The sequence below is a fragment of the Myotis brandtii genome, unplaced genomic scaffold (assembly GCF_000412655.1).
Source record: "Myotis brandtii unplaced genomic scaffold, ASM41265v1 scaffold18, whole genome shotgun sequence".
NCBI classification, from domain to species: Eukaryota; Metazoa; Chordata; class Mammalia; order Chiroptera; family Vespertilionidae; genus Myotis; species Myotis brandtii.
This window is the reverse complement of record NW_005356674.1, coordinates 4,876,687-4,890,337: the sequence shown is the minus strand read 5'-3', so window position 1 is coordinate 4,890,337 and position 13,651 is coordinate 4,876,687. Positions and strand designations below refer to the sequence as shown.

Here is a 13,651-nt window from a genome sequence, read left to right as displayed (position 1 = left end):
TTTTTCTTATAAAAAACATATGACTTTTATTCTTTATTGTTTTTATTTTCCAAGTTTGGCATCCAAACTTAGCAAACATCATGGAGATTTGTACAAACATACATATACATATATACACACATATTTTAATTTAAAGCCTCAGTTCCTCATTAAAGCTTGTGTTCAGGCTCCTGTTAAAAAGAGGTAAAATGGTGAGAATTTAAAAATCAGGAAAACATGAATAGATCCCAATAAACTTCCTTGTTATGAATTCAAGCAGACATTTTAAGGCAAAATCCATCACCTTGCTAATAAAACTCCCACTAAGTGACAGCCTCAGATATTTACAAGAAAATACATACATAAAAAGCCCCTTGCACACTTCAACGTGTTTTAGTAACAAGCTAGCTGAGGGGTTGTGTTTTGTTATTTCAGGGAACTCTCCATTCAGGAACAAGTAATATTTCACTGATTGAAATTTCAAGTGTTAAAAACTAACTTCAAGCAGGGTCATCATTCCCCCCTGAGCGGAGTTCTTCACAAACCATCACAGTAACATTCAGGCTCTGAATTTAACAACGTTTACAGTTTGGTAACTGAAGAGCAGATGCATCAGTTCACTCGAGGCCGTTTGGTACTATTTTTCTCTGGAGGAGCTTTTCGCTTTTGTGATAATCCAGACCCCAGTTCCTTGTAATTCTGAAGAAAGGAAACAGCTTCTGGTAGACAGTACTTTTCTACTGGAGGCGGGGCTTCCTGAAGGGGGAAACCATACATTATTCATTTTTTCCAAATTTCAAACTGAAAATGATCAGGTAATAAGTTTATTCACTCTGCTTTTTGACTACAGGGACTTTATACATTTCCCTTTTATTCATATATTCATTCCTAAATTCTTGCAAAGAAAACATTTGTTTTTCAAGGTTTGCCGTTTATCACGCGTCACATTTAGTGAACAGTCATTTTTTATCAGAAAAACGAGCTAGTAGCTCAGGTAGAGTGGGGCTAGCTCAGACCTTAATAATGGATTAAATACAAGAATATGGAAAATTTGGAAAAATACAGTTAATAGTTATCAAGAGTGAGACAGTATGCTTAGTGTAATTTTTTAAAATCTTTTTACTGAATTTTTACTTGATCTTTACAATAAATAGAGAGGTATTTTTTGTTCCCCATTTTACAGGTAAAATAAAAAGGTTAAATAACAGTCAATATTATATAATTATGAATTTTGGCTTTGCCAGCTGGGTAGTGTCCTCAAAAAAAGTATATACACTTAGCAGCAGATAGATCAATTGATGTTTCTTTTTAACCATTAGAATAAAAAATTATTGTGTATCCACTTTTTGGAAACACCCTATGTATAAAACAGACGGTCATAATAGCACAACATATTCCTCCAGAAATCTAGTGCCTAACACACATTGCAACCTTGAGAAGCAGGGACACAACCAAAAGTCAGCCAGTGATCACCTCTGGGGTAAGGAGGAAGGTGCAACAGGAATGCCTACAGGAGTAGCAACGTTCTATTTCTTTACCAAGTACCTAGATGACATTTTGCTATTCTTCAAACAGTACATGTGTTTTATATGTGAGAATGCATACACAAACATTGTGCCCAGCACAATATAGGCAATTAATAATGATCAGTTCTTGCCCTGGCCAGTTTTTCTCAGTGGTTAGTGTCAGATCTCAGGTTCAATTCCTGGTGGGAGTGCATGAGAGGCAGTCAATGCATCTATCCCCCTCCTCTTCTCTCTCTAAAGATAAACAGAAAAAAATATCCTCGGGTGAGGATTAAAAATTAATAATTATCGGTTCTTGTCTTAGGTGGCAGCTGTATTCCTAAAATGACCAGGGATGAGATTCAGTACACCCCACTGCTTTTGAAAAAGGCTTCATGTTTTGGGCATTCTTTTGTTTAAACCCAGAGCAAGCACAAACAACAAGTCATGTGGCAGGCTGCATCCTGGCTCCCCCTTTCCCTATGCCATTCTGTTTGAAATCCTTTACAGTAAAGACATTTGTGACCATGTGTCACACTTTGCTGATGGCGTTTTAGGCACTCTGGTGTCAGGAAGATTTTTCTTTTGCCCATTCAAATCATACAAACACGGGCCACTAACTACACGAGTGTAGTGAGCCCTCCATATAAGCAAATGCTTGACTTACCTTAGCATCTAACACAGGTGTTCACTATATATCAATGCAAAAGGTCAAGAAAACTAGAGGAGGACCCTTGGGTAAATGTTTCTCCTTGGACTCTTGAAATCAATTTCTGCTTTCTTTATATTCCAACGTCTAAAAGAGCACTCTTATACCTAGCTCATTTAAATTCCAAGCTAATGTTTACATATATGTCCATGATTATAAAAAAAGAATGAAATAGAAAATAACAGTCTGACATGTATTAACAAGGAGCTGAGGGTAGTGATGTGCAAACTTCTCTATGCAGATAAGCAGATCGCCGTAATGAGGTCAAGGACCGAAGCTTACAAACCTGCATGAGATAATCAGCAATGTATTCTGTTTTCAAGCAGTACACGTACTGGGCAGCAGCTTCTGCTATATTAAGTCCTGAGTCATCCGGTTTCAGTTTATTAAAGTCAGAAAAGAGATGTGTGGCTTCTTTAAATAAAGGCACAGAATGACCAGGTAGCACCTAAAGAAAAAGAAGCACCACAAGCCATGAGTGTCCCAAAATAATTCAACTGTATATCTGTACCTAGGGGTTACCATCTCACAAAGCACAGGAATTAGGAACTGATCAAAGCAACCTTGCTTAGAAAGTGATGCATGTAAAAACCCAGTGAACTGGTGCAATACAAACCTTCGCTCCTCCGGACTGAAGCAGCCGTCTGAATCCTGCTTCTCGGGACTGATCGGCAACATGTAAAATAACCTTCCACCCGCTAAACGCCCCCTGCAAACACAGAACATTGTGTTGAAATTATTTGGAAAATAAATGACAGATAATGTTTTATGTAGTTTTATGTCAACAAATAATCTTATAACCTTCATTCTGCCACAGTGGTAACTGTCTGGTCAGAATCCTCTGAAACACACAGCCATGTCTGGCACACAGTAAGCCACCAATAAGTACTTGAATGAAGGAAAATGATTGAATAGTTAGGTAACGTTAAAACAAAGCAACTTGAGTTTTGTTGAATCTTTTCTAGTGTTTTTCTTACAATTAAGGGTAGAGCCTCAAGCACAGCTTCTTAGATTAGATGAAGCCTCCACTGTATTTCTCTTGAAAACATTTACAAATTGGGTACATACAGTGGAATTACTCCAAAAGAAAGGGAGTCAAAACAAGGATGTGGAGAAGCAGAGAACTCAGAACAGAAAGATTACTCAGGGTTTCTTAACCTTTTTGTGAGCCATGGACCCCTTTTACAGTCTGGTAAAACCTATAGACCTATTCTCTAAGTAATTTGTGTGTTTTTTTAAATAATAGCTTTGTCTGTCATTTCCATAACATATGCATGTTTTAAAATATTCAAAGTATAGAGGATTACATAGGAAATAGTTTTATTGAAAATTATCCAATGATTAAATTATTTTAAAAATTGGGACATAATAGATGTGTGCTTCTGTACTAATGTATTAAATTGAAAGTAGTGGTGAGTTAAATACTATAATTTTAAAGTAGTGAACATAAACACTTCAGGATACTTACATTATAATGCAAAGCAAAGATATCAGACTTCTCTCAGGGCAAAGTCACAGGTACTGTTACTAGTGTTGTGATTTGTTGCCCAGACTTATAACTAAGAAAATACTTTTCATTAGAGGTTAGTACAAACAAGGATGTATTGTTCCCCCATCTAGAGTGGATAGCCTTCCTGAATTTAACCTATAAACTTCTTTGGGAAAGTCTGTGGACCTCAAGTTAAGAGCCCCTAAAGCTAGTTGCTGAAAGGATTCTTTGGAATAAGTATGGGTCACATTTTACATGTAAACTATTTTTAAAAGTGCTATCAACATTATATATATATATATATATACACATACATAATATATATACAGTATGGGTCACATTTTACATGTAAACTATTTTTAAAAGTGCTATCAACATTATATATATATATATATATACACATACATATATATATATACTGTGTATCTCAATCTAGAATGCCCAAACTATATCAATCAAGTGATAAAAGGTAAATAGAATTATTCTTATTTCATCAAGCACATTCTCTTAAAAAAAAACAATCTGGAACAGTCATGACATTGAATGCCATTTATACTACCTACATATCTGAGTATGCAATACCTCAACAATGCCCGATTCTTGACTCTGCTGGATTTTTTTCCTCCATCTCATTGCTGCAAGTGCTAGTCTTCGTTGCTGTGCACTGATTCCAGTCAAAACATCAAGTATGGAACTACTTCCCCATTCATAGTCTTCTTCCTAGAGAATTAGTCCAGCAAACTTTTTTGAGTTCCCACAATATGTCCTCTAGGAGTTCACAATCTAGCAAGAGTTAAAAACTATACATTCAATTGTTATAACTATAGAAAATATGAACTAAGCATGGAGGAAAGGTAGATTAATTTGGCTTCATATGAGAGCTAATGTATGTGGCTTTTTACAAGAAATAAAAATATTGCATACATTTCTCAGAAACACAGATAACCATAGCAATTGGTAATATTTAGATTCCTGGGTTTCACCCACTGTAACATGAACTTCACAGAAGGACACGGTCTCAGAGAAGGTAGATACTAGCAGCTTCATTACCTGTCTATAGAAGCGATTCCTAAGAGACCTTGATGGAAAACTTCAAAACTACATGACAACTACAATTGTGATGGTCAGTTAGGAACCAAAATATTTCAATATTTAATATTTAATTGGCTAGCAGTAAAGCTTACAGTGAGATCATCTTAATATTTTCAAATGTTATTTCAATTAAAAAAACAAATTAAACCAAATTGACATAGCTAGGAATCTAGTTCTATAATTTCTAAATTTTGGGGGCTTTAATTGTTAATGTGGACCTTATTGGTCATATTTGGTTATTTCAATTACACAAATGGCCTGTGTATGTGCTGCAATCAATTAAGATAGTCACTTTTAAAGAACAAATTAAGCTATTCTGTAAAGAACAATGATCCTTATGTTAATTTAAATACACACCGCCACAAAACGCCCAGCAGTCCTGCATGCTTCAAGGTAGGAGCGATGAAGAACCCACTTCCCAGCCGCCACTGAGGCTAAATACTTCTCATTTCGAAGTGGGTGCCCCACAATAATATGGGTGCAGCTGGGATCGAAGGACTGCTTCTCTATTACCAATCCACCTGAAGGAGAGAAAAATCGGGAAATTTTCTTATTTAGCCACAATGCCATTATCAGATCTAAAATAACAAATTCTTTGCTATTTCAATACTAAATCCTTGTTCAAATTTTAGATTGGCACTTGTTTAATACAATTAAGATATTTAAAAAGAAAAAATACGAAACAAGGGCCATATACTGCAGTTAGCTGCTACATTTCTTAAGTTTCAACTACCTTAGCAATTTTAAGCACTGAATATAGATAATCAAAGAGACAGAAGTCAAAAGGGGGCACCTACAGACTAAAAGCAGAAAAAAACCTTCCGTGAGTGGAAATAAGGTCAGCTGACCACAGAGAAGCTTGGGAGAAAATACACAGGCTCAGTAAAGAGACAAAGCACAGGCAGGAGCTGCAATCTTTCTCAGGCACAAATGGGTGAAGCCTGACTGAGGAACAAAAGGCGACATCATTAAATATAAGCTTATGCAAAGCAGGGGGTTACCTCAGACTTTTTAGTGGTTCCCAACCTTCTGGCCCTTTAATACAGTTCCTCATGTTGTGGTGACCCCCAACCATAAAATTATTTTCGTTGCTACTTTATAACTGTAATGTTGCTGTTATGAATCGTAAATATCTGATATGCAGGACTGTCTTAGGCGACCCCTGTGAAAGGGTCGTTCAACCGCCAAAGGGGTCGCGACCCACAGGTTGAGAACTGCTGCTTTAGAGCTTAGCCTGACTACTGGCGAGGTGGAGATGCAGCCAGGACTTTCTAAGACTTCACATTCGAACTCATGTGTTGGAGATGACTAACAGAAGCAGCAATACCTTTTGAGGACTTACTATGTGCCAGGGACTGTGGAAAGTACTCAAGATTATTAGCTCATTTAATCCTCACAAGTTTATGCAGTTACTATTATCTGCAATTTACATATGGGGACACAGGATTAGAGGTGCCAATAAGGTAGAAATTCCCTATTAATATAATATCGATACCTAACCAGCATTTCACCACAGTGTTCATTCATGAAGTGAAGGGCCTCTCTGCAATCTCTATCAGAAACCCTGTAGCCACAGACTCCCGATTTCAGTACAACCTATACCCAGGTGCCCCTGTGCTCTGTCCTCTTCCAGACAATGTTCTGCTACCTGCTGCTACTCTTGCCCAGAGCTTGCCCAGATGGGAACCACCTACAGGAGACAGACACTTAAGCTTTGCCCAGAGCTCACCAAATTGGAACGCTCATCAATTCTGACTTATTAGGCGACTGGGGTACAACATGTTCCACCTGAATAAAGTTTCCAAGAAAAGGCTTCTCAAGTGTACTATTGTACACATGACAGAAATCTTTAAAAAAACATACATGGTTTTCCACATCCTTAAAAGGGCAGACAGCACTAAGTATGTGGCCAGAGCACCAGGTTACCTGTCTGGTACGCTCGGCACTGCCTGTAGAATGATGTCAGATCGAGAGCCTGACAACTAGTGGAATACAAATACTTCACTGAAATGTGGTTTTACTTATTTAGTAAGTCTATAATTTCATTGATTTGGTCCAGGCTTCCATCAATGAAATAAATGCTCAAAGCATCACAAAAAGATTCTTAAACCTTAATGGTTGGTTTCAACTTAAATCTTTAAATCCTATGACCCAGTGCCTTTAAAAGCTCTAATGCTGCCTCAATGTATAATCTTGGACAAATTAGCCATCTTTTTGGTCTCAATTTCTGTATTTTACAAGTGGTAACAATATCATCCACATTTGCCTTCTAAATAACAGTTATTGGGTGGGATGTTCTTAAGTAAAATACTTGTACCTAATTTCTCAATCAGATGACAATAATCAATACGTTCTTGAGGATTCAGAGATGACATCTGAAATGTGTACTGTTTTTTTAAGTCTTCATGAGTCTCCTCTATTGTTATCTGAAATGGAAGAGTTTTATTTTAGAAAAAGTAACATTTAAAAAGTTATTAGGTATATAGTTCTTTCACAGTAACATTTAGTCTTCTGAGTTATCAAATATAAATAATACAATGCAAAGAAATGCAGTTTTCAACATTTGCTGAACCCTTGATATGGATCCAATAAATTCTGAATGCCACATAACATCAATATTCAACAGCCAACACCACCAGGCTCAGGGTGACAAACCTTTTCTCTCGGGTGTGGAGCCACGGGGGGATTGGCCAGGGGGAACGCAATGCTGGGGGCTTGAGGCGTCGGGATCAGGTGGCTGTCTTTTGTTGGGGTTTCCAGTTCTTCAGAGGTGGGGTGTTTTGGAGCTTCAGTCACACATACGTTTCCAGGATCACAGACAGCTGAGGGCAATAAAACGTTGCAGTGTGATATTACCAAACATGACTAAGAACAATTCTGGGAAATAGTCTCATCTGTCTTAGCCAAGATGAAATTAAACACAAATTCTGGAATGTAAAAAATATGTGCAAAAGAAGTAGCCTATTTCTAGAGCTTATAAATCAATGAAATTACTTAGCATTAAAGGGGCAAATGGTGGTGTCCTCTGTGGGCTTCTGCCAAGCTCGCACCAATAAAAAGTATCCCAAATTTGTAAAATAAAAGCAAGGTTGCACTTGGAGAACATCAGAAGCAGAGGTAAATCTATGTATCTAGTACAGAGACGTACCTAACATTCTGTTTTCAAGATAAAGTCCAAGGAAGAAAATAGGGGAATTCAGAAAGAAACTCATACAAATCAAAAGAACACGTGCAGTATGTGCTGAGAAGTCAGGAGAAGACTTAAATGGAAGTAAGGTGATTAGGAGAAAAAACAAATGCAAAAAAGACTAGAATAAAAGAAACAATAACAGTGAAAATAATGCCTAATCCTAAATTTAAAAATAAAAATGTATTTTTCAATTTACTGAAATTAATTACCTCACAATTATTTTCCTGATTTTTTAAATTTTAATTTATTTCAGAGAGGGAGAGGGAGAGAGAGATAGAACCATCAATGATGAGAGAGAATCATTGATTGGCTGCCTCCTGCACACCCACCACTGGGGATCGAGACCGCAACCCAGGCATGTGCCCTTGACTGGAATCGAACCCGGGACCCTTCAGTCCGCAGGCCAACGTTCTAGCCACTAAGCCAAACCAGCTAGGGCTGATTCTTAAATTTAAACCAAATTAGAAGTACCAAGTAAGTTTTTCATTTGCATGGGCAATTCAGAGAATCACACTGTGCTTATCTGTTAATTTTCAAGAGGCCAACATGTACTTAAATAATCTCTTTCTCATTACCCTGTTCAGCAGTTTTCAAATCATGGAAAGGCTCCTGGAAAGGAGAATCCTCCAAATTTTTAATGTCGGCCTGAGGTTCAGAGCATTGTGTGGGGCAAATCGGCCACTGCAAATTGCTGGCAAGCCGGGCCCTCTCCTCTCTGGCTGTAGGGTCATCCCAAATGATCTGTTCATTCTGGGAGGGCTCTGTGTTGATGTCAGGTACTGTTTGACGAGACTGCCTGAGGAATAAAAGTGACAATTTTAATAGACAGCCCTAACAAAACCCACATTCATCAATTCCTTAAGTTAGACGGTACGTTTGTGGGTCACCTTTCTATGCCCATCTAGCCCACAGTAAGCACTTGAAACTATTGAGTAAACAAACTTTGGGAAAGATTTTCTTTTTAAAACGTTTCAGTGAGAAAATGAAACATATTTGGACTGAAATATATTTGAAACTTCAAAGAGGGGGGGAAAAGTTCACTGTCAAAATGCTGCATTTAAAAATGGCAGTTTTTCCAGATACGGCATCCAACAGACCGTTAAACCTCAGAGGAAAGGCAGGGGGAGGGATAAGAGATCAAACAAAGGACTTGTATGCATGCATATAAGCATAACCAATGGACAGACAGTAGGGGGGCGGGAGCGGGTGGGGAGAGGCCAATGGGGGGAAAAGGAGACATATGTAATACTTTCAATAATAATAAGAAAAAAATGGCAGTTTTCTTATATCGGCTTAGGGAAACTTGGTAATGTTTATAAAACTGGTTGTTTTGCTTACTGATAGTTATATTTTCCATTTTTATCACTTGAACTAACAACTGTAATTACATGGGAAGCGTATTTAAATGCTGCCTTAGAAGAAGGACCTTTTAGCTCTTGTAACCAAACCTCCCAGAGTCACAGGTAGACCTGCCTTATGCTGAACTAAAGTAAAGCATGCTTTATGGTGTAACTAACAATTCCACTGAGTGTGAATAGAATTGCAACTCTTTTCTTTCAAGATATATAACAAATCTTTCAGCATTTATACACATACACTAGTACACATGCATGCTATATATAACTATATTATATACAATCTAATTATGTGTGTGTGTGTGTATATATATATAAAAAACATCTTAACAAAAAGACTTTACCAAAACTGATGATACCACTAAGAGTTCACTTGCCTCAAAAACAAGGAGGAAAGCCTTTTATTCTCAGGGTATTTACTCTAACTGGCATAAGATTTAGGCTCTCTATAATAATAAACATAACCTGAAGTATATTAACAAAAAGCCACTGTTACTCAGAGAATTAGCCTCATGAAATATACATTTATAAGATAAATGCATAGTTTAATTAATTTAAGATATAAGTCCCATAATGCTTATCATATAATTAGAGAGTTTTCTATCAGGAAAAGGATGATGTAATGCTACTGAACTAAGTCACATCACACTAAGATCTGTAATCACCTTTCCTAGAAGACAGATTTGTAGATAATACAAAATATAGTTTCAATAAGAAACAACTGTTTAAATCACGCCTCACTGTGAAGCACTGCTTGGTAAGAAACCAAACCTATGGGTCTGTTTCCTGCCCCCAATTAAGAATTCCAGCCGAAACCGGTTTGGCTCAGTGGATAGAGCGTCGGCCTGCGGACTGAAAGGTCCCAGGTTCGATTCCGGTCAAGGGCATGTACCTGGGTTGCGGGCACATCCCCGGCGGGAGATGTGCAGGAGGCAGCTGATCGATGTTTCTCTCTCATCGATGTTTCTAACTCTCTATCCCTCTCCCTTCCTCTCTGTAAAAAATCAATAAAAATATATTTAAAAAAAAAAAAAAAGAATTCCAGAACTGCTTGGAACAAGGGAGGGAAGTCAGAAGAGCGAGGAAGGTGGTTTCTGACTATAATATACAGGGGTGGGCAAAAGTAGGTTTATAGTTGTTGTATGGAAAATAATTCAATAATTAATAATACAGGAATAAACTCTGCTCTGGCAAGTGTGGCACAATGGTTGAGCATCATCCCATGCACCAAAGAGGTCGCCAGTTCAATTCTCAGTCAGGGCACATGCCTGGGTTGCAGGCTCAATCCCCAGTAGGGGGCATGTGGGAAGCAGCTATCAGTGGTTCTCTCCTGATGTTTCTCTCACCCTTCCTCTAAATTAAAAACAAAACAAAACAAAAACAAAGTACAAAACAAAATTCTGTGTTTCACATACTCACAACTGTAAACCTACTTTTGTGAACCCTGTAGGTAGTTTGGGCTAAATAAGGCCCAGTGGTATAGCCCTTTTAGTGGTCTTGATAGTAAAGTAGAAGTTTAGTCTAAAGTAAAAAAAAAAAAAATTACAAACAAAAAAGCAAAATTAGGCTTAATTCATGGAACTGAGTCAGTAGGTACCCGCATAAGAAGCTACCTTTCTCTCAAGTCATGTAGTCACCTCTTGCTGCCACCAGGACGAGTGACAGGTACTTACCTCAGGGCCTCCAGGACTCTACTTCGTCCACTGCGGACGGAGCGAGTGCTGTCAGGGGTTGAAGAAGCACTGTTACAACCACTTCTTGAAAGGGAGGTCCTTTGCCCTTGGGGTTTCACTATTGATGTTGCAGACATTATCTCCTGAAGCTGCTTTTGGAAATTCTCTCTCATCTCCAAGGTCTGTGTCAGTGCTTGAAACACACACAAATATACCTATCAAGGTAAGTTTCTCTCTTTTTTAAATCACATCTTATATTAATTTTTTTTAAAATCACTTCTTATTCATATTAACTACTGTCTAGATTTGGTTGAATGACTTGACATTTACTGAATATACTTACAGGCTATAGTAGACATTTACTGAATATTACAGGCTATAGTAGACATTCACTGAATATTACTTACAGGCTATAGTAAAGTACTAAGACTACAAATACTGCAGAACACGAAGGCAGCCCTTACCACGAGGCCTGTGCATAAAAGAATCAGGAAGCCCTTCGAAGACACTCTGCTAAGACTTGCAGTGATTCTCTCTTGTAGAGCCTGCCTGCTTCTTACACGCTCTCATTTAGGTACAAGAGTCTGAGGTGCACAACAGTCATTTATGTATGTGATTTTCCCCAATGGTCCTTGAAAACACACCACACTATATAATACACATTATTTATATATATAATGTTATATATATATTATAGACTAAACACTGAAATAAATATATTCGGAATGAACGGAGTGAGAGTAAATAGACAAGTCATAGGGAAAGCTCGGGTAGGGTAGAATGAGTATGGAAAATAGAAAATATTAATCCATTAAAAAGGGGACACTTATACATATATGACTATTCATTGCAGCACACTTTGTAATAGCAAGAAATTAAAAATATCCTAGATGCCCATCAACAAGGGACTGGCTAAGTAAAGTGGGACATTCATACAATGAATACTATATACTGCTGCCAAGAAAAAAAGACTGAAGGAGCTCCCTATGTACCGATATGAACTGTTAAAAAGATCAAGATCAAAGTATAAAACAACATATATGATCTATGGTTTGTTTTTTTAAACCCTCACCCAAGGATATTTTTTCCATTGATTTTTTTAGAGAGGGAGACACATTGACTAGTTGCCTCCTGTGTGCACCCCAACTGGGCCCAGGGTACGTGCCCCAGACCAGAATCAAACCCAAGACTCTTCAGTCTGCAGGCAGACACTAACCACTGAGCAAAAATTTATGTATTTTTTTAAAAAGCAGGTCAGGAGAGAATATACATATTTATGATCATGTATGCATAAAACAGCCCTTGAAGGATTAAAAAAAAAAAAAAACCCACAAAAAACCAAACTAACATTGAAAGGTAGAAGCTCTTCATGCCTCCTTCTGTACCTTTAAAACCATGTGAGCCTTGGCTGGTTTGCTCACTGGTTAGAGCATTGCCCCGCAGACCAAAGGGTCTCAAGTTCATAATATATATTAAAAAAAATTTATATACACTTAGTGACCAGATTATGACTACCCCATCAGTACAATGAATTAGTTATGCAAATAATAATAATAATAAAACCTTGAGAGTATTTGCTTAGGAAGTTTTCAATATTCAGTATTTGGAAGTGTCAATGAAGTAGATGGGGTGGTTATAATAATCTGGCGACTCGGTGTATATATTACATATAATAGAACTTTCTGAATATCACTGACAAGAACTGAACCAAAGGAAAAAAATTTTAGTCACCAACTCCACCTACCTTTAATAAAATAGGGCTATTTCACTTAAACCACTTAAAAGTTTTGAATATTATTTCTTAATGACTGGCATGGGACTTCAATCAATCCTCAAATATGTTTTATTTCTGTTTAGCACTTATTTTTCCATTTGATGCAAGAAATGATATATAATTTTTTTAATATAATTTAAAATACTTTACCTCCTTTAGAGTCATTCCTTCCATTTCCATTTGATGTTGCTACTTCTTTGTTACTGGTGGTCATATTGTCTATATCATTTTCTTCTACAGGCAAATGATCTGGCTATTGAAGGAGAAAAATAACAGTTGCTCAAACCAAGCCATTGTATACGGTTTCACAGCCATCTGTGATTATATGCTCCGCTCAAGGAGGGGGAAAATGTACCTTCCATATTACCTACCTCATCATTCTTTGTTGTCCCATCAGCTGAGAGCAGCCGACTATTAGAGAGTCTGTCACCTTGCACTGCGCTGATATCCAAGCTCATTTTGGGATTATAAGTATGTGGATACAGAGATTCGGGAAGGTGCTTATACTCCTGGGCACACTGCAATAGAATGGTGTACGTTAAGCAGGACTGAAAACATCTTAGAGAATACATGATGTTAAGTTGGATAAGGATAATCAATACATTAGGGAATAATAATGACAGGATAAAAATTTAAGGTTTATTTGGTTGTTTTTTTGTTAATCCTCACCTGAGGATATTTTTTTTCTATTGAGTTTTTTAGAGTGTGGAAGGAAGGGAGGGAGGAGGAGATAGAAACATCAATTTGAGAGACACATTGATTGGTCGCCTCCCACACATGCCCTGACCTTGGTGGGGGATGGAACTTGCAACCTAGGTACATAACCCCTTGACCAGGAATCAAACCGATGACCCTTTGGTGTGCAGGCCAATGCTCTAACCACTG

General features: G+C 37.5%; 1 protein-coding gene across 3 annotated transcripts in view; it reads right to left on the bottom strand.

Moving 5' to 3' along the window:
• TOPBP1 (topoisomerase (DNA) II binding protein 1) overlaps positions 1-13,651 on the bottom strand; it is a 52,849-nt gene continuing 39,198 nt past the window's right edge. For all 3 annotated transcript variants that reach the window (XM_014537518.1, XM_014537519.1, XM_005863566.2), the window contains 11 exons: positions 13,138-13,284; positions 12,917-13,019; positions 10,993-11,185; positions 8,540-8,760; positions 7,430-7,596; positions 7,092-7,200; positions 5,132-5,295; positions 4,265-4,402; positions 2,810-2,902; positions 2,480-2,641; positions 1-735 (listed from right to left, as the gene is read on the bottom strand). In XM_014537518.1, the coding sequence (XP_014393004.1) occupies positions 592-735; positions 2,480-2,641; positions 2,810-2,902; positions 4,265-4,402; positions 5,132-5,295; positions 7,092-7,200; positions 7,430-7,596; positions 8,540-8,760; positions 10,993-11,185; positions 12,917-13,019; positions 13,138-13,284 (1,641 nt within the window). In that variant the 3' untranslated portion in view covers positions 1-591. The remainder of the gene's footprint in view (positions 736-2,479; positions 2,642-2,809; positions 2,903-4,264; positions 4,403-5,131; positions 5,296-7,091; positions 7,201-7,429; positions 7,597-8,539; positions 8,761-10,992; positions 11,186-12,916; positions 13,020-13,137; positions 13,285-13,651) is intronic.